We start from the raw sequence: 27,048 nt of genomic DNA on the forward strand, positions 1-27,048 counted from the left end.
TTCAAAACATAACCATGCCATTTGCACGGCACAATAAAGACTCTCAAAGCTGAGCTGAAACCCACCCACCCACCCCCGATTCAAACATTAGATAATCAATGATCAGAAACAATGAAACTCAACTCCCCGAAGAGCACCTACCAATGGTATCTTCCATTTCCTGTGACATCTTGAGTTCCGTGGAGGAGCTGAGCCAGTCCTACAAAAGAAAAAAGCAATTAGGAAAAAAAAAATGTCCAATTACAGTATGTTGAATGTGAACTTGGGGAACTTCCAAAACTGGACATTTTGCAAAGAGGGAGGGAAAAAAAAACCCTGTAGTCCAGTGTTTCTCAACCTCGGCAACTTCAAGATGAATGGACTTCAACTCCCAGAATTCCCCAGCCAGCTGGCTGGGGAATTCTGGGAGTTGAAGTCCACTCATCTTCAAGTTGCCAAGGTTGAGAAACCCCAGGCTAGATGATTCTTGCAGTCCCAACTCCACAATCCCATGAACTGTCAGAAAGGGACATATCCTGGATCACACTCCGAACCAGAAACACAAACCCATGAACCAGAAAAAATAAAAGGCACATTAAATACCCTCGCTGTGGTTTCATTATGACCCACATTCCAATTCTGTTTCTATGCTTCCAAAGTAGTTCAATTTCACTTCCTTTTTAAGGATGTTTACCCAAAGGGGAGTTGGGAGGTGAGAAGAAGAGAAAAGAAGAATGGGAAAAGGAGAGGAAGAAGGAAGGGGAAAGAAGAGTACGAGAGAGGGCAAGAAGGGGAGGAAGAAGAGAGGAGAGGGGAAAGAGGAAAGGAAGTAGGAAAGGAAAGGAGAGGAAGAATGAGGAAAGAAGAAAGAAAGGAGGAGAAAGAAGGGAAGGGAAAAAGGAAAGGCTGTCGTAAAACAAAAGAAGGAAATGGTAAAAGAACAGACCCAAACAAATAATTAATTAATTACCTAATGGAAGTTAAAGAAGAAGATGAACAAACAATGTGTAAGGATGGGTAAAAGACTGTACATTTAAACATGTTGATGAAAAATACAAATAAAAAACTTTTTTCAAAAAAAAAAAAGAAAAAAGGATGTTTACCCAGTTCGGCTTCTACCATACCCAGAGGCTTTTCTATACTTGGAAAATGAATCCCTCCAGGAACTCTTCGAGAAGAAAGCTGACAGAAAGAAGTGCGTGCGAGAGGCTAACGAGAAGCAATCAATTCCTCTCCAGAAATCACATCCCAGGTAGTCCTCGACTTACAACGGTTCATTTGGTGACCGTTCAAAGTTACAACGTATGACCGTTTTTCACACTTACGGCCGTTGCAGCATTCCCCATGGTCGTATGATCAAAATTGAGATGCTTGGTAATTGACTCGTATTTATGACCGGTGTGGCGTCCCGGAGTCATGTGACCAACTTTTGCAACTTTCTGACAAGCAAAGACAAATGGGGAAACCAGATTCACTTAACAACTGGGGTTACTGACTTAACGGCTGCAGCGATTCACTTAACAACGGCGGCAAGAAAGTTGCAAAATGGGGCAAAACCCCCTTAACATATGTCTCATTTAGCCACATAAATTTTGGGCTCAATTGTGGTCGTAAATCGAGGATTACCGGTACTCTCTATCTCAAGTTTGCCAAAGGCCACCCTGGATGAACCAGCTGCCTAATAGACTAATGTTCTAGGGACAAATGAAATGAAAATGGAATTTTAAGGCAGAGGTGTCCAACCTTGGCAACTTTTAACACCTGTGGACTTCAATGCCCAGAATTCCCATTAACCACTCCCCTGGTTAATATAAGGAATTATATTAATATATTATATTATATATTATATATATATAATATTATAATATATATATTATATTATATATTATATAAGGAAACCTTATATACTATTTCAGACAAATGGTTGTCCAATCTCTTCTTAATAATTTCCAGTGTTGGAGCCTTCTGGAGGCAAGTTGTTCCACTGATTAATTGTTCTAACTGTCAGGAAATTTCCCCTTAGTTCTAGGTTGCTTCTCTCCTTGATTAGTTTCCACCCATTGCTTCTTGTCCTGCCCTCAGGTGCTTTGGAGAATAGCTTGACTCCCTCTACTTTGTGGCAACCCCTGGGATATTGGAACACTGCTATCATGTCACTCCTAGTCCTTCTTATTATTTTGCTTTGCATGGACTTTTCTTTGTGGTTTCAGTTGAGGAGGGTTACTAGTTTCAGTGTTAGAATGGAAAATTAAGGCTGGGTTACCAGGATGAATCTAACCTAAGAAATGCAGTTTCTCAGTTTCAGATTCAGTGTAGATAGACAAGAGTTATTGTTTTGTCTTTTTTTTTTCATGGCATTTAACTGGATCCTATGACCGCAGCAAATGTGCTACATGAACCTCCAAATCTAGCTTATTAGCAATAGCTATAGGGAATTCTGGGAGCTGAAGTCCAGACATCTTAAAATGGCTACGAGTTGGAAAACACTGGTCTACAGTAAAGCCATGCCAAACAACCACTGCAAGTTACCACTTGTTCAGAACTAATGTGTCCTGAATCGGCCACATTCTTTTCAGCTTACACTTCAGAAAGCTGACAGAACTGATTTGGATGTTATGTTGAATTTTAGCTTCCTGCATCATAGTCTCCGCCAGAAAGTTTGACATACTTGCAGAAAGGCCAATTACCAATTTTCCTACATAACCGCAAAATTGGTGCTTTGCTCGTTACGCACAATTGCCTAAAGGAAGAACAGCAATAGGAGCAAGAAAACAGAACAGTTTTCCACCAGGGAGCTGGCCTTAAAATGCAGAAAATAGGAAATGTTTCAGATGCTACTAATAAGGAAGTTCAGAGAAGTAGGCGTAATAATTTCGCGCATATAAATAAAATCTTCTGCCATATTCAAGACAAAAGTTTTGATATTCTAATGCATACTTAATGGGTATTCCTTTCTGGGGCAATGGAAAGTTACCATATCCACTGTTTTAAGCAGCAGTTGTGTTATCCAGAAATCTCTAAAAGACCATTTAAAACATTAGCTGTTGCCCCAGCCCAGCTCCACAGCGCCTCCTGCAGTCCAGCTTGTCTTTAGGTCTCTGATGCACATGCGCGGGGAGCGGGGGAGCGCATGCGGGGGATGCCTTGCACGCCCCACCCCCCAGTGCCCCATTTTGGGCCTGGAAAGCCTCCTGCACCAACCTGGAAGCCAAAATGGGGAGTGAGGGGCTGCGTGATGCTCCCCGTGCCCCTTTTTGGGGCTGGAAAGCTTCCTGCATCAACCTGGAAGCCAAAACAGGGCACGGGGGGGGGCAGGGCACATGTGCTGGGGCATGCACACATACATGGGGTGGGGCGCATGTGCAGGGGGAGCTCGCATTGCATTCTGGGGTTCTGGCATGTGCACGTGCATTCCCGCACACACTTGGGCACTCGGCACCAAAAAGGTTAACCATCACTGTTATATATCAATTACTATTGATCAGGGTGGATAAAAATCAATGATTTTTTTAAAAAAATCAAAAAAATCAGATTTTTTTTATTTAAATCGAATTTTTTTTTATTTAAATTGGATTTTTTTGATTTTTATCGAATTTATTTTAATAAAAAACTTTTGGGGTAAAAATCTATCATATGATAGTTTTCTATTTAAGATACATAAATAATTTAGTTTATTCAGCATGAAATGGAGCTTAGTTATGTAGCATGAGGCTGTATATTCTGCAACACTGGGACTGTCGGTGAGTCAACAAGCGGGTCAAAGGAGTAGCAGAGATGACAGTTGCTCTTTAAAAATTATGATTTAAATCGAGTTGATTTAAATCAAGCCTTTTTACTAGTGGTTTAAATCATGATTTAAATTGTGATTTAAATCAACTCGATTTAAATCAAATCCACCCTGCTATTGATATCTGGGACATTTGATACCTGATGGGATTTGTTCTCCCTTCTCTTTTACGGAAATGTCTTTTAATTTGTGCAACTGTCTTCAGTTATTTGGGAAGAATGGGGCCTCTTTACTTTTAAATTTTCAAATGGTTTACAATATTTACTCAAGTCTTTCGCAATGGAGATATTTAAACAAAGGCGCTCTAAACTTTTCACATGAAAATTATACTGGCCTACTGCTAACGAAGTCACGCACAGAAATGAGATGGCTAAAAAAAGACCCAGTTTTGGAACAGCGTGTCAGAATTGTATAAATGTTAGTGTGACGCCTTTGACACACAAATAGCCATTGCACAAAGGAAGTGTTTAAAAATTCTAGACACTGCTACTATTCAAAACTCCGCCGCCAAATATGCCCTTGATGCCATTCCACAGAGCTTGTGTTTATTCACAGTATCTGGCACAAAAATCTTGCCAGGTACCGCTTGTGTATGCTTAAAATGATTAGGGTGTACGAAGGAGAGTTAATTCCCCCAGTTGAACATATGGCAAAACAATTGCAGCTGGCTGTGCCCACAGCAAACTACAACCTATTCTCCTGGCAAAAGTGGACTGATTTGTGAATCTGTTGTGTGATTTTAAAAAATGTCAACCTGCCAGTCAAAACCAGATTCTGCACTCCAACAATCTGAAGTTTTATTCAAATTCCAGGGAATAAAATGCTTAATTTTTTTAAAAAATGCATACTGTGCTTTCCAACATTCGTTCTTCCAAAAGCATTGGGGAGGGGAGGAGGGGAGGAAGCAGGGAAATGGGCACTTGGACAATCATAACTTAGCTTATTAAAGCTGAAAACATGTGTTCTCGGTAGACTAAGAGCACGCTGTTTCTGCCCTTGTGTGTGCTGGGAGACAAGCCAAGGCTTCAGTTACTTGAGTTTCCCAATTCATTCAAAACTTGAGAATAGTTTCTGGCTTTTGAACAATTGTAGCTATAACACTGGATTTAAACCCTGAAATTGTTACCCATGGATTCCTGACTTGAATTAAAATGGAAAAATATCCTTGATTATTGGAATATGTGAAAGGAAAGGAAGGGGGGGATTGGGAAGGGAAGGGAAGGGAAGGGAAGGGAAGGGAAGGGAAGGGAAGGGAAGGGAAGGGAAGGGAAGAGAAGAGAAGAGAAGAGAAGAGAAGAGAAGAGAAGAGAAGAGAAGAGAAGAGAAGAGAAGAGAAGAGAAGAGAAGAGAAGAGAAGAGAAGAGAAGAGAAGAGAAGAGAAGAGGGATTCTGGACTCAATTGCAGTCATAAGTCAAGGACTATCTGTATGTGACACACACAAACACCAATCCATACACATCATTTCTTGGCCCAATTCAAAATGACAGTCCTGATTTTTAAACCCTCATCCCATGTATCCTCCCTGTAAAGGTATAGTATGGCTGCCAGAAAAAAAAAGCCTAGAAACTAGTGGATTGTGATTTCACTGAACTAGGGCTGCATAAAAATCTTAGTTTACATAGGAAGAACCTGGCTAAAGAGAAATACACATAAAGCCTACAAAAAGGAAAGAAAACAAATACTGTATCTTTACAGGGAGGATACATGGGATGAGGGTGTGGCTAACTGATGAGGACTTATAAGTCCGAAATAGATCTGTCTTAGTCTCCTTAGTCTCCCAATGGGCAGCAGAGTGTTTGCTGGCTGCCAGAAAAAAAGCCTAGAAACCAGTGGATTGTGATTTCACTGAACTAGGGCTGCATAAACATCTTGGTTTACGTAGGAAGAACCTGGCTAAAGAGAAATACATATATTTCTCCCACCCAAACAGAACACACCCCCAGCCAATCAGAACACAGCCAAGCTCCCACCCAATCAGTTCACACCCCCACTGGCAGTTAAAAGGAAGAAACAGCTGCAATCAACATTGCTCCTAGAAGCACGAAGCCGAAAACACCAGCCTGAAGATGATGAATGAGACTTCATCGAAACGTCGCCAAGACACTTCCACTTTTACGCGGGAGAAAACCCGAATAACCAAAGACCTACACACACACACACACACACACACACACACACACACACACATTTGTTTGTTTTCTGACGCGGGATATATATATAAAGTGTTTTTTTATTGAGGCACCTGGTCTACCCCAGCATGTGGGACGGAGCGTACTGCATCCCTTTCGCTTTTCAGCTCCAATCCAGGAGCCCTCAAGCAGTCGCATTCACGGCAAACCATTTTATACTAAATTCAACAAAATATAAATTTTGTGTGTGTGTAGCAACACTTTCAGAGGAAAACCATTTAGATCAGATCTGCTCCAGCTTGCCTACTTAAAAGTCCTTATCAGAATTAGATATAAAACACAGGTTTCAAACCATGTTTCAGTGAACTATGAACCCCACCCTCTTAGTAAAGTTTTTGCAATCAGTTTATGATATTCTATGTATGATTCAGCAGCTGCAACTGAAAGTTACAGTGTTTTCTCAATAGCCAGCCGCTCTCTCTCAAATGAGTATCAATGCTGTGCCTTACTGAACAATGCAATTCATGGGAGCTCAAGCATACAACACCACCGAATGTCAGCTGTAATGGTGAAGGGGAGACACTGCCTTCGTGGAACGAGGGTGAAGGTTTTATTGTGCGTGTGTGTTTTCACCACATTAGTGGCTGGCTGGGTGACTTTGGGCCAGTCCCTCTCTCTCTCAGCTCAATCCACTTCACAGAAATGGTGTTGAGGGGAAAAATTCAAGGTTATTACCTTTAAAGCCCTACATGGCTCAGGGCCAGGTTATCTTCGAGACCGCCTTCTACCGCATAGCTCCCAACGACCGGTAAGATCCCATAGAGTTGGTCTCCTCCGGGTCCCATCAGCTAAACAATGCCGGCTGGCGGGTCCACGGGGGAGGGCCTTCTCTGTGGCTGCCCCAGCTCTCTGGAACTAGTTACCTCCTGAGATCCGGACCATCCCCACCCTATTGGCCTTTCAAAAAGCGGTGAAGACCTGGCTTTTCCGGCAGGCCTGGGGCCGTTAATCTCGCTGTTGCGATCTGGCGAGATCCGGCCATGAATGGTGTGAATGGGTTTTAATTGTTTTTAATGTTTTAATGTTTAATGTTTTTATATATGGTTTTTAAATGCACTGTAAGCCGCCTTACAGAGAAAGGCGGCATACAAGTTGAACAAATAAAAATATAAAATAATAAAAAATAAATAAATAGAAAAAGGAAGGAGTATTAGGTTTGTTTGCAGCCTTAAGTTATTCATAGGAGCAATAAAGGTAGGATAAAAATAAACAAATGAATAAAGAAATTGCAATCTTCGACAATACTGGGCTTTGTTTTGCTTTGTGGGGGGGGTGTTTTTATTACAGCATTGAAATGCAGCAGTAAGAGCGGTGAGATGTCAAATGTTGGTTCTTTTCAGAGGAAAGGAAAATGCTGAATTGTAGTCTAGGATGCTAGCACCTCTGCGAGGAAAATGAGATATTTTAGGAAATATTAAAAGGGCAGAATATTTCCCTCAAAAGGGAGGCAGAAACTCAGCCCCCCCCCACACACACACACACACCTTTGTCAATGGGCCATTAAGGCCTGGGCCAGTCTACTCTACATAACAAAGAACTACCTCCTTCAGGCAGAGCCCTAATAGGAATCGCGAAGCCCTTTGATTACATCATCACCCAGCAAGAGTCAACCAAGCTTGGGACTCAGGACAGCCTACAGAGTTGCCCCTGCATAGCCCCATGGGAGTCTGACAACCAATCAGAATACAAGCTCAAATTCAAAAGCCTAGTGGGGGAATAAAACCGGGGCAGTCTCAGCATCTCTTCCCTTTTTTGCCCAGGACCTCAAGCCATGTGCTCCTGTCCACCATCAATGATTTTCAATCTTTTCTTCACCATGGACCCCCTTTAAATGCCTTTTGTGGCCATGGACACCCCCCCAAGACTTAATTCAACATTTAAATCATAACATTTCTTCAAGCCTTCATGGACTCTCTGTGATGACATCGTGCTATGGAACACAGGCTGAGAACCACTGTTGCAGATTACAAATTTAATAATAGCATGAGAGCCCATTTAATCATGAGGCGGACAGAGCAGAGGTCTCTTAATTCAAGATAAAATATTGATTGTATCAGCCTTCATTTTGATGTCACTGTACAGTAGTTCTAAATAGCTCAGAACGAAAAATGCATCAGATTTTCAGAGCTGATGATGATCATAATTCCTCCCAGGAAATGCATTTTGGGCTTGCATGTGTTTGCTGGTTTGCCTCTCTTAATTTACAGGTAGTCCTTGACTTACAACAGTTCATTTAGTGACCATTCAAAGTTACAACAGCACTGAAAAAAGTGACTAATGATCATTATGCACAGTTACGACCTTTGAAGCATCTGTATGATCACGTGATCAAAATTCAGACACTTGGCAACTGGTTCATATTTATGACTGCTGCTGTGTCCCACGGTCATGTGAGATCACGTTTTGTGACCTTCTGACAAGCAAAGTCAATGAGGAAGCCAGGTTCACTTAACTAACAGGTTACTAGCTTATTAACTGCTGCGATTCACTTAGCAATTGTGGCAAGAAAGGTTGTAAAATGGAGCAAAACTCACTTAACAAACGTCTCACTTAAGAACAGAAACTTTGGGCTCAATTGTGGTCGTAAGTTGAGAACTGCCTGTACTAGAAATACATTTTACATATAAGTGCAATTTTCTATCTGCCACAAACCAGCAAGTGTTACCGGTAGCTGCACAATGTCATTATCTAATTCAGAGGTCAGCAACCTGTGGCTCTGGAGCCGTATGTGACTCTTTCATCCGTCTGCTGCGGCTCCTTGTTGCTGGTCAGCTCCACAATTGATAGGGCTTTTGGTTAGGACAGGTAGGGGAAAAAGGATGCCGCGCTAGGAGGCAACTCTATGGTGGGGGAACCGACTTCTGGTCAACAGAGGAAAAAGAACACCGTACTAGGAGGAGACTATGATGTGGGAACTGGACTTCCGGTCGGCTCCAGAATTGAACAGGGGCTTCCAGTTAGGACCTTTGTGGCTCTTTGGGTGTTTAAGGTTGCTGACCCCTGATCTAACTCATGATTGGAGAACCTCAAATGGAAACAACTTATTGCATCAGGATGCTGTCTATCTATCTCCAAGCCGTCAGCAATGATTTAGTGCAGGGGTCTCCAACCTTGGCAACTTTAAGACTTGTGGACTTCAACTCCCAGAGTTCCTCAGTCAGCAAAGCTTTGCTGGCTGAGGAACTCTGGGAGTTGAAGTCCACAAGTCTTAAAGTTGCCAAGGTTGGAGACCCCTGATTTAGTGCATCTAGGGAGGCAATATGATGCTTGGAATTGGGCAGTTTCTGTATTTAAAACCTCTACTTCAAAGAACATATTGACATCATGGGCTAAACTTTAAAATAGAGAATCTGTGTTTTCCTTTTTATTTCTCTTCCTAATTTCTCTTCCTCGAATGTTGTTCCCCTCATACTTTCAATGCCCTCTCTGCATTTTAAAGACTAGAAATGTAATTTGTTTTTTTCCAAAGAGCTCTTATATTTAGTGGGCTATTCTCCAAAGGTATCTTTGCCATTTGTTCGAGTGACTTGGTACATTAAACAAAATGTCCGCAAGCTAGAGAGAAAGAAGACAAACATTTGTTCGCTTTCCCATAGCCTTGTCCATCTGAGCAATTAGGATAAGCCACTTCAATGACTTTTTAATAACACATTAAATCCTAAAGCCACATTAGCAAAACAGAATTGTAATGGTTCAAAAAAAAAAAATAGGCTATGCTCCAAAAAATAAAGCACAATTGTAACTTAACAAAGGTTGGGTTCCTACATCACAATGAGTCACAAACTGCACAGCCCCAGTTCAGCTTAGCATGGGACACTGTGCAAACACAGATTTTATATTCAAGTGTTTAAACTACCTTCATCACAAATAACGCACCGTGTGGCCTGCTTCCAAGTCAGAAAGCTGAGGAGACCTGATCCCTGCTTTGCAGCCTATCAATGGCAACAAAGCCAACATTCAAAAATGATTATTTCACAGCCATTAACGCTGTCAAAACAGAACAAATCCTTCAAAAGAGGAAGATGCGCAAAGGTTTTCAGTTTTTTAATCTGCAATTCAAGTTGCTAAATGAGGCTTTTCAGAGATGCAAGTGTGATCTGTTAGGGATCCTGACTTCAAACAAGCTCTCCATTTGTTTCAAACTTGGAACATATCGTATTTTTCAGAGTATAAGACGCACCTTTTTTCCCCCTAAAAGTGGGTGAAAATTTAGGTGCGTCTTATAGATTGAATACGGGCGTTTTTGGCCTCTCGAACCCTCTGCCTGTCGAGTTTTCGCCCTCCCCTACCCCTAGAAGCACTCTGCAGGCCATAAACGGGTGCATTTTTGGCAAAAACAGGCCATGCGCAGCACTGCAGAGTGCTTCTGGGGGCCTGGGAGGGCAAAAACGCAACGTGCAGACGCCAAAAACTAATTTTTTTACTTGTTTTCCTCCTGTAAATTTAGGTGCATCTTATAGTCCGGTGTATCTTATAGTCCAAAAAATACAGTATATAAATTTGAGAAATAAAATAAATATCAAAATAGCTCATATTGGCTGCCCATTGTGGTGTAAAAGCCACTTTCTATTCCTTAGAGTCAAGGCCAGTAAACAAGATGAGCACCAAGTTCAAGACCGAGTAGGTGAAACTTGTTGATTCATGCCAGTTGATATGGTATGTTAAGAGTCGCTCACATGCCGACACTCCTGTGCTTCGAAAGCGGATGCTTTTTTAAACTTTTTCTCAACTTTCTATGCAAATTTAGCTGGTTATGGCATGCGAAACAAAATGTTTTCCACGCTTGAGTCACAAAAAGAGAATGGATGGAGCTTAATTTAAACGCCATTTTTTTTATAGTTTCCATAGACTACTCATATTTGAAACATGCATGCATCCACATGTCAACATTTCAGGCGGATTTTCAGCTACTACAAAAATAAAACACTTCTGTCTCTTCGCTTCATCCCCGTTTTTGCATTTTCCCAAAGCCTACATTGCTGAAAACATGCTGTTAATTGGCACGTTAAATCCACTGTCCAGACTACAGGACCACAGCAGGGATGGGCTTCAAAAATTTTAGCAACACATTCTCTGCCCAATTGCTGGGTGGGCGTGGCCATGGTGGGTGTGGCCTAGTCGGCCTCCTGCACCACAGTGGGGAGGGGGAGCTTTTTGCTCTCCCTGGCCTCCAGAGGCCCTCTGGAGGCCAGAAACAGGCCCATTTCTAGCCTTCCCGAATTTCCGGTAGGCCCGTTTTTCACCCTCCCTGACCTTCCATGCGCACCCTGCACTTACCTGCATACAAAACGGGCCGTGTGGGGACTCCTGGGAGGGGAGGGGCAGGGTGGGCGGGGCCAGCCAGGAGTGGGATTTGGGGGTTCTCTGAACTGCACAGAATCTTAGCTAGAGGTTCTCCCGAACCCCTGCGAACCCCCAGCAGCCCACCCCTGGACCATAGCCCCTCGCAAATGTTGTGCAAATAGAGTACACAGAGCGCCAATTTGGTCTCAAAGTGACAGTATTAGGCTAGAAACCAGGAGACTGTGAGACCCAGTCCCATTTTAGACATGAAAACCAGTTGGTGATTTGGGGCCAATCATCAAGAGTTTGTGAGTTCTAGTCCTACCTAAGGCATGAAAGCCAGCTAGGTGACTTTAGGTCAATCATCAAAAGAGAGTTGTGAGTTCTAATCCCACCTTAGGCATGAAAGACGGATGGGTAACTTTGAACCAATCTCTCTCTCTCAGTCCAATCCAACTCACAGAGTTATCGCTTCAGAAAAACAGGAGAAGCAGGGAATATGAGGTATAATCGCCTCCTTAATATAAAAATAATAAAGGTGGAATAAAAATTAAAATAAATAATTACAAATCTCAGGTTTGACCAGAATCCTTTCTCTAAGAAGCTGCAGTGTTATCACTAGTCACAGACATCAAGAGAGAGATGAAAGATATGCCTTAGTGCTAGTGCTTTGTAATTATTTCCAACCAGAAATAATAATGCAAATAGATAGCTAGAATGGCTCCCTAACAATGGCGCTCAGGCTGTGAATGTAATTTTCGCTCATTTGATTAACTTTTATCCCAAGCTCCTCCAATCTACAGCCAGGCTCAAACTGTATGATCTCCAGACATGTTACAATTAAGGCTGAAAATGAACACAGGTATTACAAGTTTGCAATTTTGCACTAGCCACATCCAATTTCAGCAGCAAATTAACACAAGCATCACAATTAGACTTAACCAAAAAGAGGAGGGGGGGGAATGAGAAGAGGTAACGGCCAGCTTTTTTCTATCTTCAACATTCTCATTATCACTTTAGGCTGGGTTCCTACAGCATCCTTAACCTGCTCGGTTAACATTGGCATTTCGACAACATGCTAAGTGTACTTAATTTTTTTCTGTGTTGATCCACCATTTGACCAGGATATGATTCAATCTTTTATGTGAATCCAGAAAATGGGTTCAGTTATCTGAGCTTAAAAGCTAAGAAGGATTAGGCTTGATTAATATTTGCTGGGAGATTACCAAACAATCTAAGATACATTGGATTGTTTAAAAAAAAAAAAAAAACCTGAAGAGGGAAAATGTCAAACCACTTTTTCAAGTCTTGCTCTATAAACTGAAACTACAGGAAGCGTCCATGAAACCATCAATCTTGATCCAAAGGAGATTTTATGTAAAGGTTAACAATGAATATAAGTGACCCTGTGAAGTCAGAAATAATATCCCAGAACCAGGAAGGAATAACAAGTTACTTGTGTATAACTGCCAAGAAAACTAAGTGGACACGCCCATGAAGTCATCAGGAGTTGGGCTTCAGCCAAAAGAGTCTTGACTGGACTACAGTTTTAGCTAAAGGTGTTGTGAAGAGAGTCCATGTTTGGATAGGAGCAGGGATGGCTGATTCACTGAATTCTTTCCATGACTTATTACAATATTTCTTGCCCTCAAACTACTGGCTACTTGGTAGGGTACCATGCCCAGCACAGTCAAGCAAGGCAAACAAATCGGCAACCAGACCAGGCAGTAGCACAATTTATTGGCATAAAGCTTCGTAATTTGATTTGTCAACTAGTCTGCACTAATTCCCTATTCTATATTTTATTTATGAAATGCACTACAGTGCCACTTGGATCTCAGGTGACAGTCTGTCTCTGTGCATGAGGGTTTTTTGTTTTTTTTACCAACATTGGCAAATCAGTCAAGATGTTAAGATTTCTTTCATAGCTAACTTCCAGTGTTTGACCGTCCTCCCTTGCCTCCTCTCTTGAAAACTTGATGACAGCTCGGTTTTAATTATGCAACTGCAAATTCTACTTTATAATTTGCATACCACTGACACAAGGATAAAAGGGCTACAGCGTTTTTGCAAAAGGGCATTCTTGGCATCGCATAAGGAAAGTCAGGCAACAGCATCATATCCACTGAATTGCATGAATAAACCAATGGAAGTCCAGAGGCCCCTGGCTTTAGTAGTGTATAAGCCCAGGCTATCAAACACACAGCTGTCTCAAAAACTCCTTTTTAAAATGCTTTTAGTAGTAATGGCAGGATTGCAATTAGCCCTAGGCAGCTTGAGGCCATTTTCCCACAAACTCCAGGACAAAGTTACATCAGGGGAATTGTATGAAATTAGTATGATAATTCCAATCTTTCCTACCCAAGACAGTGAATGAAAGTTATCCAGACGTAAGTTGACAATAAACAGATCTGATAGATAGATAGACAGACAGACTGACTAACTTCTTTATTGGCCAAGTGTGATTGGACACACAAGGAATTTGTCTTTGGTGCATATGCTCTCAGTGTACATAAAAAAAGAACATACATTCGTCAAGAATCGTAAGGTACAACATTTAATGATAGTCATAGGGCACAAATAAGCAATCGAATCATACTAGGAAACAATCAATATAAATCGTAAGGATACAGCAACAAGTTACAGTCATACAGTCGTAAGTGGGAGGAGATGGGTGATAGGAACAATGAGAAGATTAAAAGTAATAGCAATGCAGCCTTAGTGAATAGTTTGACAGTGTTGAGGGAATTGTTTAGCAGAGTGATGGCATTTGGGAAAAAACTGTCCTTGTGTCTAGTTGTTCTGGTGTGCAGTGCTCTATAGCGTCCTTTTGAGGATAGGAGTTGAAACAGTTAATGCCCAGGATGTGAGGGGTCTGTAAATATTTTCACAGCCCTCTTTTTGACTCGTGCAGTATACAGGTCCTCAATAGAAGGCAGGTTGGTAGTAATTGTTTTTTCTGCAGTTGGCAATAAACAGATCTATTTATAAACAAACCTGTTTGTTTACTTGCCTGCTTTCTTATAATTGGAGCTAAGTGATGTATACAGTATATTGCTCCCTGCCAGTTTTCAAACAGAGCCAGTTTGGTGTAATAGCTAAGACACCAGGCTAAAAACTGGAAGACTGTAAGGTCTTATGCCATTCCTCTCTTAGTTGTAGGAAAAAGGCAACGGCAAACCATTTCAAAAAAAAAAGTGCCAAGAAAATTGCAGGGATTTGTCCAGACCATTGCTGGAAGGCATAAAATAAAAGCCTTGGGAGGCAGAGTAAACAGAGAGAGGGGAAGAGAGGGAGAGAGAAAGATCCAAAGTTACCCAGTGAGTTTCTATGGTTAAGCGTCAACTACAATATGGGTCTACTTGCTCCTAGTCCAATGGCCTAACTCAGGGGTCTCCAACCTTGGCAACTTTAAGCCTGGAGGACATCAACTCCCAGAATTCCCCAGCCAGCAAAGACCCCTGCCCTAACCAACCTTAACCAAAACTGTGCTGCGTCTCTTTCCTTTTCATCATCAATCCTCAAACAAGAATGAAGACAGATCAGGTATGTATGTGCACTTCAAAACTGCACCTTATCTTTAAGTTCATTCCCAATTTCTCTTATTTACCTTTGCACTTCTGCACTGACATCACAAGAAGAGCCGCATTTTATATTCCTGGAAATATAATATCTAGCTACAAAATTTTATATTTCTGGAAATGGAATATCTAGCTACAAAATAGATTGCTCCCACCCATCTCCATTCTATGAACATGAGCAGCCACCCAGAGTAGTACATTTCAATCAATCAATCAATCAATGTGAACAATGCATTTCTGACACAGTCATTCCTAGAAATCTTTTAGGAAACAGGTGATGAGAACTCCCTGGCTTAGATTCTAAGGGGGGGGGGAAATCTCCCATACTTGGCAATATTTGTTTTTATGCTGGCCAGGTTCACTATTTAACCCAATCTAAGCAGAAGATACTTAAAGTGAATATAGAGATAAAACTAGAGGCTTTCCTTTTAGGTTTAATGGATAAAGAACTTCGGGGGGGGGAATGGAATTTTGATGGGGAGGGGTATATGTTGATGGCAGCAAAAATATTTTATGAACAAAAAACGGAAAGATACTTTGATTCCCATAATGGATGAACGAATGGCTGCAAAGGCTGATGGAGTTAGTTAGCAAAGATGCTTTGATTAAAGAAAAGAACACAGTTAAATTGGTTTCTATTTGGAAGTCGCTTTTAAACCTTGTGCTTGAAGTGGAGAAAAAAAATCAAACTTTGATTTTTGGGTTTTGCTGATTAGATAGGTTTGTTGTTATAGAAATGGCTAGTGTATATTATCACAGAAAAGTAAAAAGCCGAGGTTTCATGTTGCTATGTTATTCTACTCCATCATTTGGAAGTCAATGCTTTTCTTTTCCCCCTTCACCCTACATTTTTCTCTCTTCCCCTTTTCCTCCCTTATTTTCCTGATACCTTCATTTTTATTTTCATTTCTGTGTTTTATATTTTGATCAACTAATGAAATATCTGAACCAATCTAAGTGAGAGAAGGCAACCAAGCTTTCCAGAGATTTAGCTCCCATCCATCCTAGCCAATATGACATGTGGCAAGGAGTTGTATGATCCAAAACATCAGGAAAGTACCAAGGACCTAGCCATAAATTATCATAAACAACTCATTCATTAAGCCACAATTTCTTTTTTTTTTAATCCTAGCTTTGCTATCTCGGTGAACACTGCCTATCCCTGGTTTAAGGCACTTCACAGATTCTAGTACACAATCTGGCTAACATCAGTAGAAAATGCTGAGAGAGGGAGAGGGAGGGAGAGAGACAGAGAGAGATTAATAGATTAACAGAGTTGGAAGGGACCTTATAGGTCATCTAATCCAGCAGTGACCACTGGTGGTCCATGAGAAATTTTTGGTGATCCCCAGAAAAATTATTTGCATTTTTTATATTGCACTAAATCAGGGGTCCTCAAACTACGGCCCCTGGGCCAGATACATGCAATGAACACTTGTGTTGCTGCAGAGAGTCTCCCCCTTCGGGGTCTTTTTGTGTGGGTTGGAGGGGGGCAGAAATTCTGACTTGGGGTCTGCTTCAGCCTCCTGGTGCGGGGCTTTGGGCAAAGGCTGGAGGGAAGTGCTGCTGGTGGCAAGGAGCTGGAGGGCCTTCTTCCAGTGGGACTGCATCATTGCCTGGAACTGGTTGACCATCTCAGCCCGCTGAGCCTCCAGGCACCGGTACCTGGCCTTGCACTCCTGCAGGTCTTCCCTCTGTTTGGAAAGCCTATGCTCGTAGTCCTCAGTAAGATGCTTCTGCTAAGCCTCCTTCCCGGTCAGATCCAATTTGAACTGAGCTCTTTTGCCAACTCTTTCTCGTGGTGGCTGCTTAGCTCCAACAACTGCTTCCTGTTGAGGCCCTAAGGAGCCCGGGTGGGGAGGCAAGGAGTAGCGAGTAGAGGCTGGCAAGGCACCCTTGGACGTGAGTGACATTGAGTTGGCCATGCCCACCCAGTCACATGACTGCCACACCCACCAGCCGGTCATTAGGCAGATCATATTAGTGGTCCGTGGGATTTAAAATTATGAATTTAGTGGTCCCTGAGGTCCGAAAGGTTGGTGACCCCTGATCTAGTCCAAACACCCCACCCCACACCCGTTCAAGCAGGAGACCCTACATCATTTCTGACAAATGGCAGTCCAATCTTTTATTGAAAGAAGAGATGGGGGGGGAGAGAGAGAGGGAGAGAGGGAGGGAGAGCTGTTTTCAGTCACAGCTCAGGAGAAGGGCTAGAGGAGACCAACAGCAAACACTTAGCAAACAGAGACATCAATTCAAAGATCATTGTGTCAATAAAGTTTTTAGCATGGTCACAGGGTGAAGCTTTAGTTAGACCTCCCAACTAGACTGAAGTCAACATAAAATTCATACCTGCAGAAAACCTAAACCCAAAGTAAGGCAACTTTTGGGGACCAGAGTTGCATTTGGGATTTTCAACGTGTGCAATGGGGTGAATTCACAAAATGACCACCACAGATCTGCTCACAAAATTGTCGTCACACCTCTCCATTCCCTTTCATCATACTGCCATCCCTTATTCATGCCATAAAATCCAACTTAACATACAAACATCGTATTACTTAGGGGAGGCCTCTTGTCATAAATGACATGGGGGGAGGGGAGGTCTTTCAGTAGCTTTTCAAAATACAGCAACAAGTTTTGGGGAAGTGAAATAATTTCTTTTTCTGCTGAAGTCCACTGCTTAAAAGCATTTGTGACATCATTACCACTAGCTCCAAACAACAGTACTAAGCAACCATCCTTATCAGAAGGGACTCTCTAATCGGTGACTATGACTAACAGTTAAAAATAAACATTATAAAAGCAAGTTCTTCACACTATGTGGCTGCTACAATCTCAGAATATATTTATTCCCCCACTTTTTTTTTTCTTTGCATCAGAAAGGGGAATTGGTCTTACAGACGGTTGCCACATTCGACACAGAGCTGCAGCCATCAGAGGCCACAATTTGGCTGAAGTGAAGTGCCACCAATTTCAACAGGAGAGTTACACCTACACGCTCTTTCACACTAACTAAAATCAACAGGATGTTACAAGAGTTCATAGTTATAATTCTGTATATACTTATCTAATGTAAATATTATTCAAGTGCATATATATTTTCAATACACTTATACAACGTTCAGTATTTTTAATGTTAACTTTTACAACAATAAGTTAGATTTTTTTCTTATTTGGGGGGGGTGTCTATATATCCCACAGATTTGCTTACTAAGCATTCATTGTATGCTGCAGACCTTTAAAAAAAATCCTTCCTCTTACAAATGAAAACTTTATTTCTATGTACACTGAATTGCATTGCCGTGCCTTGCCAAATTTCTAATATTTAAACTTATCCTTGCATGGCTTGTTTACCTCAATTTCACTTATTTATTTTGCACTTATTTAAGAACAGTTCACCATTTCAGATATCCACTGAAACCTTCCTGTAACCCAGCTTTCTTTTCTCTGCATTAAAAAAAATTGAATTAGCGTATGTTTATGCCACAATACTTTAATTGGCTTTGGTTATGCCACAGACTTTCCTTAGCTATCCCACTAGAACTTCACTTAAATGACTTAACAGTAACTAAGTTGGAAGGAACCTTGGAGGTCATCTAGTCCAACCCCCTGCTCATGCAAGAGACCTGCAACTAAGGGTTCGAACTGCCGACCTTTCTGATCGGCAAGCTCAGTGTCTTAGCCACTGAGCCACCTATTTATCATAGTTCAAGTGAATACAAAGACCAGAACCTAACAAGAGCTATGTATGACAAACATACAATTCTGTTTACCGCAATAAATGCCCTTTGCTTTTATCAATTAAAGTACAGATTTTTTTCCCCTTCCATTCAATCATTTCTGATTCTCAGAGACTGCCTGGATATGTCCCTAGGCTTTTTTGGCAAGGCTTTTCAAAAGTGGTTTGGCATTGTCTCCTTTGTAGCACTGAGAGAAAGTGGCTGGCCCAAGATACCCAGCTGGCTTTATGCCTTAGGCAGGACTAGAACTCACAGTCTCCTGGTTTCAAGCCTGATGCCTTAATCACACCACCAAACTGGCTTTCCACAGATTTGAATTTATTTATTATTTATCTAGCTTAAATGGAAAATCTGAGTAATCAAAGGCTACTAATCTGAACCCATGAAAAGATACAATCACAACACACAGCCCTGCTAGATTCTGTGTGACAATCCACATTTCTTCTCTACTATTCCTCTATTGTCTGTAATTCTTATACAATCTATCACAAATTTTCCAAAACGGGCAACTAAAAAAAAAAACCCATCAGCATCTTATCAATATGGGAAGGTAACAGCTACAATTTAAGATACACAGAGGACACCAAGTTAGAGAAAACTAATCTACAGAAAGCTACACTTACTCCTACCTAATCACTGTAATTATTTTCATTCTTGATTTTCAGTACCCAGACAGCAGGAGATATCTTCTTCATTTGACCTAGTTAACATGCATGTTCTTCATTTTCTCAAAATCCATTACTGTACTTCTTTCTCCACAAAGTGATCAAGGGTAAAACGATAAAGATTAGCTCACCTCTGGGTCCCCTCCCATATTTTGGCAAGGTATGGGAAATCACTGAAGGATTTGGGATGGGGAAGATTTAATGGCGGACTATCCTGAAATGAAGTGTTCATTCATCCCAACAGTTCAGGCATTTTCCCCTGCAGCACAAGGAGACAGGAACCACAAGGGAGTCTAATCCTGTGCTGCGGCCAACCACAACATCCTTGTATTCACAACCTTCAGTATTCACAAGGCAAGAAAAAAATGAGCAGGAATAGAGCAATAAAGGTAAAAGGGAAAGAGGGAGACCCTGATAACAGCAATGATATGTGTTCAAAGGTTGTAATGACAAATCTTGCAAGAATTTTAAAAAGTAATAACACAGCCTCCTAGAAATTCCACTTTAAAGCATCCAGGTAAGTGATCACATTTTTAGAAATTTAGAATTTTTGCCTAATTTAATAGTAGATCGCTTACTACAATAGTTTTCAATGGCATAGCACACAGGCATGCCATGGGCTTATTTCTAGCGTGCCTCAAAATTTTTCTCTTAGGCTATTCCTTTCCAATAACTTTTAAAAATATAATCAGTATATTCAATACAGTGCAGATATTTGACAACCAATGTGTAACTTCCCCTCAAGCCACGTCTTACACAATTTAAAAATACCTTTATACGTTTAATAATTTCCCAACAACTGCTATTATTCAATGTTGTGCTGCTTACACAAAAAGCACAAAAGGTGGAGAAGCATTGACTCATTAGGGGGAAAAAAAAGAGATACAGAAACTTAATCTTTAGATATACATGCCTAGAAGGCATGAGCAAGACAATAAAGAGATGGCTGGATTAGGCCATCAGCCTTTGAAGTATAACATTTTGGTTCCTCCTGGCAGTGCAGATGTGGTGGGGGAGAGGGGGAGGGATGCTTTATTTTGCTTCCCCTTCTGACCAGCAGGTATGTTAACATGCACTCTTAAGAAAGGAGTGTGCAAATAGCATGTGGACCCTGGGACTCAGTACCACTGGGACTCAGTGCCACTGGCAGTAGCATGATCCTCCCCTATGCAGACCCTGGGACTCAGTGCCACTTGGTGGCATAATCCTCCCCTCTCTATGCAGATCCCTCTTTGCAAAGCATCCAAAAGGGTGACCATCTTGTGGCAGTGAATCCCAAAGAACAATTATGAAGTCAAAGGAGAAATCCCCTCCAGCAGTCTCTTCCCATCTCCACCCCCACATACAGATGCCACTTGTCCCCACGCCTTGAACTATATTTCCCACATTCAACTTTCTGGATACCTTGGCCTACATTACCCTCCTTCCAGTGGTGGGTTTCAGCCAGTTCGCACCACTTCGGGAGAACCGGTTGTTAACTTTCTGAGCAGTTTGGCAAACTGGTTGTTGGAAGAAATCATTAGGGCAGAGATCCGGTTGTTAAATTACTTGAATCCCACCACTGCCTCCTCCCAATACATATACATATACATATACATATACATATACATATACATACATATACATACACATATACACATATACACATACACATATATATGGTGTATGTGTGTGTGTGTATTAGTAAAGAATAGTTTGTAATTATATATATATATATATATATATATATATATATATATATATATATATATATATATATACATACACACACACATATATATAAAGTGTTTTTCTATCGAAGCATCTGATCTACCCCAATATGGGAGGGGTAGACCATATCTATCTATCTATCTATCTATCTATCTATCTATCTATCTATCTATCTATCTATCTATCTATCTATCTCACTTTCTGGATGCTTTGTGCTACAATTCATCCCCCCATACACATACCACTTTCTGGTTGCCTTGTTTTACATTTCCCACATGGACTACCGTGTTTCCCCGAAAATAAGACCCTGTCTTTATATTTTTTTTGAACCCTGAAATAAGCGCTTGGCCTTATTGCATTGCGCTCAAAAGCCCAATTGGGCTTATTATCAGGGGATGTCTTATTTTGGGTGGGAAACAGGGTACAAACCCTACACAAACATCCACACCCACATACCACACGCTTTCTTAGATGCCTGGCACTACAGAGCCCATCAGGCACCCAGCCACAGCCAAGAATCGGTGCCCTCCTGCCCTTCAACTGCTGGTGGGGGAGGTGGGGGGGGGCAAAAGTGGGGACTAGAGGATAGAAGGAGAAGGTGGAGAAGCGTCCAAAAGAATGGAAGGGGGAAAGGGGCGATCGGAGGAATTCGGGGAAGGCTGGAGAATGGGCAGAAAGAAGGCAGGAGGAGGAGGAGGAGGAAGAGGAGGAGGAGGAAGGCAGGGCTGTTGGGGGGGAGGGGGGAAACAGGGCAGAGGGGGAGGGGGTCGCAGAAAGGGAAGGGAGGGCAGGGGGACCCTCGCCCAGTCAAGACGGGCTGAGGTGGAGGAGGGTGAGGGGGGGTCGCCGCAAGACCCCTCCCCTCTTGGGAGGGGCGAGTTTGGAGTCAGTCCGGACCGAACTTGTTTCACGCACCTGAGAAGGCGGAGAGCAGCCGCCTCACCTGGGCTACTCCCGGCGGACAGACGGGCTCGGCCTCGCCTCCCTCCGTCTCCCGAGACCGCCGCCGCGCACAGTCCCTCGGAGGCTCAAGGTCCTCGCCGCCGGAAGCCCCGGCTCTCCTGCCAGAGAGAGAGAGAGAGAGAGGCAGAGAGAGAGGGAGAGAGAAAGAGAGCGAGGAGGCCGGCCGGCGCACGGCATGACGGGACTTGTAGTCCGGCGGGAAGGGGGCTGGGGAGGCCACGCCCTTTCCCCCGGTGGGGGGGGCGGGCGGACAGGTGAGGTCCGGCGAGGTTGAGGCGGCTTGTTGCTGAAGGGCGCGTGGCTGGCTATTGGCTGCGGGCCGGGAGCTGGGCGGCCTCTAAAAACGGCTTTTTTTCTTCTTCTTCTTTTAGCTGTATTTATTTCCTAAGAAGAACTGTGGGGGGTGGGGGGTGTAATGAAACGGCCACAAAAAAGACCAAAATAAAGACCATGCAATCCTAGGCACCTGTGGGTGCCAGGTTATGGCGAATTCATTAAGCTTATGCGGGCTGTTGTATAAAGAGGACCGATTATCTCACTGAGGCGCTTGAAGGTGACATGGGGTTTGTGGGACTATAATTTATGATGATGATGATGATGATGACCGCGTTGTTATTATTGTAAACTTTGGGAAGTTGTTGTTGTTGTTGCAAGCGGTAATAGGTATGTCGCTGTTCTCTAGCAAAGCGCCCGCTTGATTCTTGGCTGTTTGGCTGCTAAGAAGGAGGGAGAAGGTGTCTGGAGAGTCTAGGGTCATGGTTGTCCCAAAGGTGCTTTCTTCTTCTCCTTCTCCTCCTCCTCCTCCTCCTCCTTCTCCTTCTCCTCCTCCTCCTCCTCCTTCTCCTTCTTATTCTCCTTCTTCTTCTTCTTCTCCTTCTCCTCCTTCTTCTTCTCCTTCTCCTCCTCCTTCTCCTCCTCCTCTTCCTCCTCCTCCTCCTTCTCCTTCTCCTCCTCCTTCTTCTTCTCCTTCTCCTCCTTCTTCTTCTCCTTCTCCTCCTCCTCCTCTTCCTCCTCCTCCTCTTCCTCCTTCTCCTTCTCCTCCTTCTTCTTCTCCTCCTCCTTCTTCTTGAAGCGACTGGATTTCCTTGAAGACGTTTCGTTTCTCATCCAAGAAGTTCTGAACTAAAGAAGCTTCTTGGATGAGAAGTGAAACATCTTCAAGGAAAAATAAAAGTCCAGTTGCCTCTTTGAGGAGGGGGCGAGAAGCACCTTTGGAAGGAGAATGTGGTTCCTGCCCATCCCACTAAGACACTTAATATTTTTTACTGCTATTGTACTGTTACTAAAATCAGGATAGTTATTCTCTCTCCTTCCTCAAACCGATTGCACTTTGATACCTATAATCCCCAGCACAGGGGTGAAATCCAGCAGGTCCTAACAGGTTCTGGAGAACCGGTAGCGGAAATTTTGAGTAGTTTGGAGAACCAGCAAATACCACCTCTGGCTGGTCCCAGAATGGGGAGGGAATGGGGATTTTGCAGTTTCCTTCCCCTGGAGTGGGATGGGAAGGGAGATTTTGCAATATCCTTCCCCTGCCACGCCAACCAAGCCACACCCACAGAACCAGTAGGGAAAAATTTTGGATCTCACCCCTGCCCCAGCATCAATTGCTTAATAAAGTGAATGGAGAAGCCTGAGGATGTTTATTTCTCAGTCCATGTGGGTGGGTAGTAACTGGGAACACACAGAGAGAGACACACACTCACACCGATGCATTACACTTCACCAACAACTGATAGCAAAGGAGGTTCAGCCTCTTCTTAACAACCACAAGTCTTTTACCAGTTCTAACAGCTTGGGGGAATTAATTAGTACAGTGGTTGTAAAGAAAAAAAACCACGTAGGAAATATTACTTTAATCTACCGCACTCTGAGCAAAGACATTTTTATTGAGTTATACAGTACAGAGCAAAGACTTCAGCAGCAAGTCAATTTTTCCTCTGTTTTGTTTTATATTCCCTCCTGGGTGGATTTGGCTATTAGCCTATAAAAATGCCATCCTTCATAGAGAGATTGAGGAATAAGTGAGCTATTAGTTACAACTGTAGATATATTTGCCCAGGAGATCTTCGTAGAGCAGAAAGGGGAATGGGGAAAACATATGTGCTATTTACCTTAGGGTTTTTAAATTATGTATAATAATGTAAGAAAAAGAGATTTGGTGCAACAAAACATAGACATACACAGGCATTTATACAGAGACGCAAATAGAGAATAATAACAAAGAAATATATTGCATCTTATATGTATGGTATAAGATATTAAAGTAAAGCAATCCGTTTCTAAACAAATTAAACCTTGCCACCCAGAATCATATTAAACAATCCTTCCATTTATGTGAATAAAGAGCCAGTTCAAAGGCTGAGGATAAATACATGTTTTCAATCCAGGATATGAAGTCGGAAATAGCAGATTTTTAACAAAGCAATTCCATTTAGCTACATTCTACCCTTGAAAAATCCAAAGTATTCCATTTTCTCCTCAGGTTTTTGGTATATAACTAAACCTTTCGTTAATATTTTAAACTGTGTTTTTCTTCCCCAAATCCTTTCAACAACAACATGAATATTAAACCAAAATGGAATAACCATAGAACAAGCCCAAATCATATGTGTCAAAGTCTCTGCAAATATTATTTATTTATATATCAAACTTCTCAACCGCCCATCTTCCTCACAATTATCTTTACAACACAGAGGTTCACACACAACTCTTCCTAAACATGCACTGTAGTTGAAATACACTTCAAAGGATTCTTTTGAATAATTAAATCTCATCTCAAGATCACAAGAAACATATTAATATTCTTTGAACCACAAGATCATTGAGTTTGTAACTGAGGCTGCAGCCTTCAATTATATGCCAGAATTGTCTAAGAACTAGCTGTAGTTAACACACTTTCACCCACATAAGAGTCAAAAGAATTATACCCTTTATTAAAGGCAGTTGGAATTTACTTTCAGGTAAGCATATACATGGTTTTCCCAGTTGCAATATATGGCTGTGAAAGTTGGACTATAAGGAAGACTGAGCGTCAAAGAATTGAGGCCTTTGAACTATGGTGCTGGAGAAGAATCCTGCGAGTCCCTTGGACTGCAAGGCAATCCAACTGGTCAGTCCTAGAGGAGATCAACCCTAACTGCTTTTTAGAAGGCCAGATCCTGAAGATGAAACTCAAATACTTTGGCCACCTAATGAGAAGGAAGGACTCACTGGAGAAGAGCCTAATGCTGGGAATGACTGAGGGCAAGAGAAGAAGGGGACAATAGAGAACGAGGTGGCTGGATGGAGTCACTGAAGCAGTCCGCGTGAGCTTAAATGGTCTCTGGGGGATGGTAGAGGACAGCAAGGCCTGGAAGAAAGTTGTCTATGGGGTCGCGATGGGTTGGACACTACTTAGCAACTAACAACAACAAAGCATGTACATATACAAGTTTTCCCCAAATTAATGCTATCCAGATGTAAGGATTTAAGTAACATAGTCCAGGTATTTCCAGCTCACTGAAATGTGAAGACAAGAAGCTTTTTCGTTCCTCAGCAATATGAAACCATTCCTTCTTCCATTTAGAAACCTCAATCACACATTGTCCTAAAACCATAGATTATCATGCCTGCTGGTGATCGTGCTGTGTGAACCAGATCCCAGAGTTTGTCCAACTATTGTGGCTTAAATTCCTAGACCTACAGTGTTTTATGAGGGTATGAATTCTTAGATTATTATTGAAGGTCTTTCTGTTCACTGCACAGTAGGGCTACACAGTTGTCTTAGGAAGGATTGGGTTTTCTTGAAGATAAAATAGGAAATACATACCAGGAAGCAGTAAGGTTGGAGCCAACAATACTCTTTCATTCACTGGCTAGTACTTTCATCTCTTTCTCCTACCATTTCAGTTTCCTCTACTTTTCCAGGCTGGCAGGCTGTTTGGGAAAGTGAGAAGGATTTTACTGCTGGTCTGAACTCAGGAGTATCTATGGGGTGCAGTCAAAAAAGTTAAGATTGCATCAGTGGTGGGTTCCTCCCGGTTCGGTCCGGTTCGGCCGAGCCGGTAGCGGTGACAATATGACGTCACCAAACTGGTTCTCCCCCCTCCGCCCTCCCACCCCCCCACATTATTCTTACCTTTTATTTGGTCCCACCCCAAATCTATTGCTGCCTCCTGAGTCCCAGCTGATGACTAGAGGGGAAAAACCTGTTTAAACTCTTGCCGTGGGGCTTCGAAGGGCCGTCCTACAGCTGATCAGTGTTAAAAGCAAACAAAAGAGTCGGGCCGTAAGTGCGAGGACTGGTCGTAAGTGTGAGGACCTTCCAGAAACGACTCTGACCAGCTAGCCACGCCCACCTAGTCACATGACCTCCAAGCCACACCCACAAAATAAGCCACGCTCACAGAACCGGTAGTAAAAAAATTTAGAACCCACCCCTGGATTGCACCCACACGTTCTGTCTGATTTTTATGTGTATGAGGTTTTTTTGGGGAAGAGGGTACCATCTTGACTTTTTTTGAACACACATCCTGTGGACCAGGGGTGAGTTCTACTTACCTTTACTACCGGTTCGCAATGGGGCCGCGCGTGTGCGCGAATGAAGCAAAGAAGCATGCGCAGAAGCATTTTGGTGACGGTGGGATCGGTGGGCGGCGCCTCCCGCCAGTTTTACTACTGGTTCGATAGAACCGGTGCAAACTGGGGGCAACCCAACACTGCTGTGAACACTGTGTCTGAACTAACTACTTACAGAGTAATTTGGAAATTGGATGGAAAACTACTTAAGGATCATAAATTCTCTATCCTCAAGCTTTATAACCACAATTTGGACTAGAAAATTTGTTAAGCACTGTATATGGTCATTAAGTGAGGCATCATATGACCGCACCCAATGTTGCCACATTTTTTTTTCTAGAATCCCAAAAGTGTTTTTTTTCAAGAGGCAATTGGACTTTCTGGTTTTTCTTTGAAGACATTTCACTTCTCATCCAAGAAGCTTCTTCAGCTCTGACTGGATGGTTGGGGAATGGAAGGATTTATACTCCTTGCAGACAGCTGGTCATTTGCATCCTTTTAGCGAGTCATTAAGGTCACCTGGACCTTAAAGTCTTAAAAGAAAAACCAGACAGTTTAGATGCCTCTTGAAAAAAAGCACCTTTGGG

The 27,048-nt window shown here is 42.3% G+C and overlaps 1 protein-coding gene across 4 annotated transcripts in view; it reads right to left on the minus strand.

Annotated features, from left to right (window-relative positions):
- The window catches only part of PHACTR4 (phosphatase and actin regulator 4), an 87,017-nt gene extending 61,203 nt beyond the window's left edge, over positions 1 to 25,814 (minus strand). Inside the window, exons 1-2 of one of the 4 annotated variants that reach the window (XM_087876913.1) lie at positions 25,713 to 25,814; positions 142 to 199 (exon numbers count right to left, since the gene is read on the minus strand). In XM_087876913.1, coding sequence (XP_087733039.1) covers positions 142 to 199; positions 25,713 to 25,751 — 97 coding nt within the window. In that variant the 5' untranslated portion in view covers positions 25,752 to 25,814. Of the gene's footprint in view, positions 1 to 141; positions 200 to 19,359; positions 19,488 to 21,853; positions 22,969 to 25,712 lie in introns of those variants that run through there. The other 3 variants (XM_087876915.1, XM_034413617.3, XM_034413615.2) reach the window with 3 other exon arrangements.
- Positions 25,815 to 27,048: the final 1,234 nt, after the last annotated feature.

This window comes from Pantherophis guttatus, chromosome 10 (assembly GCF_059756535.1).
Source record: "Pantherophis guttatus breed Tessera chromosome 10, ASM5975653v1, whole genome shotgun sequence".
In the NCBI taxonomy this organism is placed as follows: Eukaryota; Metazoa; Chordata; class Lepidosauria; order Squamata; family Colubridae; genus Pantherophis; species Pantherophis guttatus.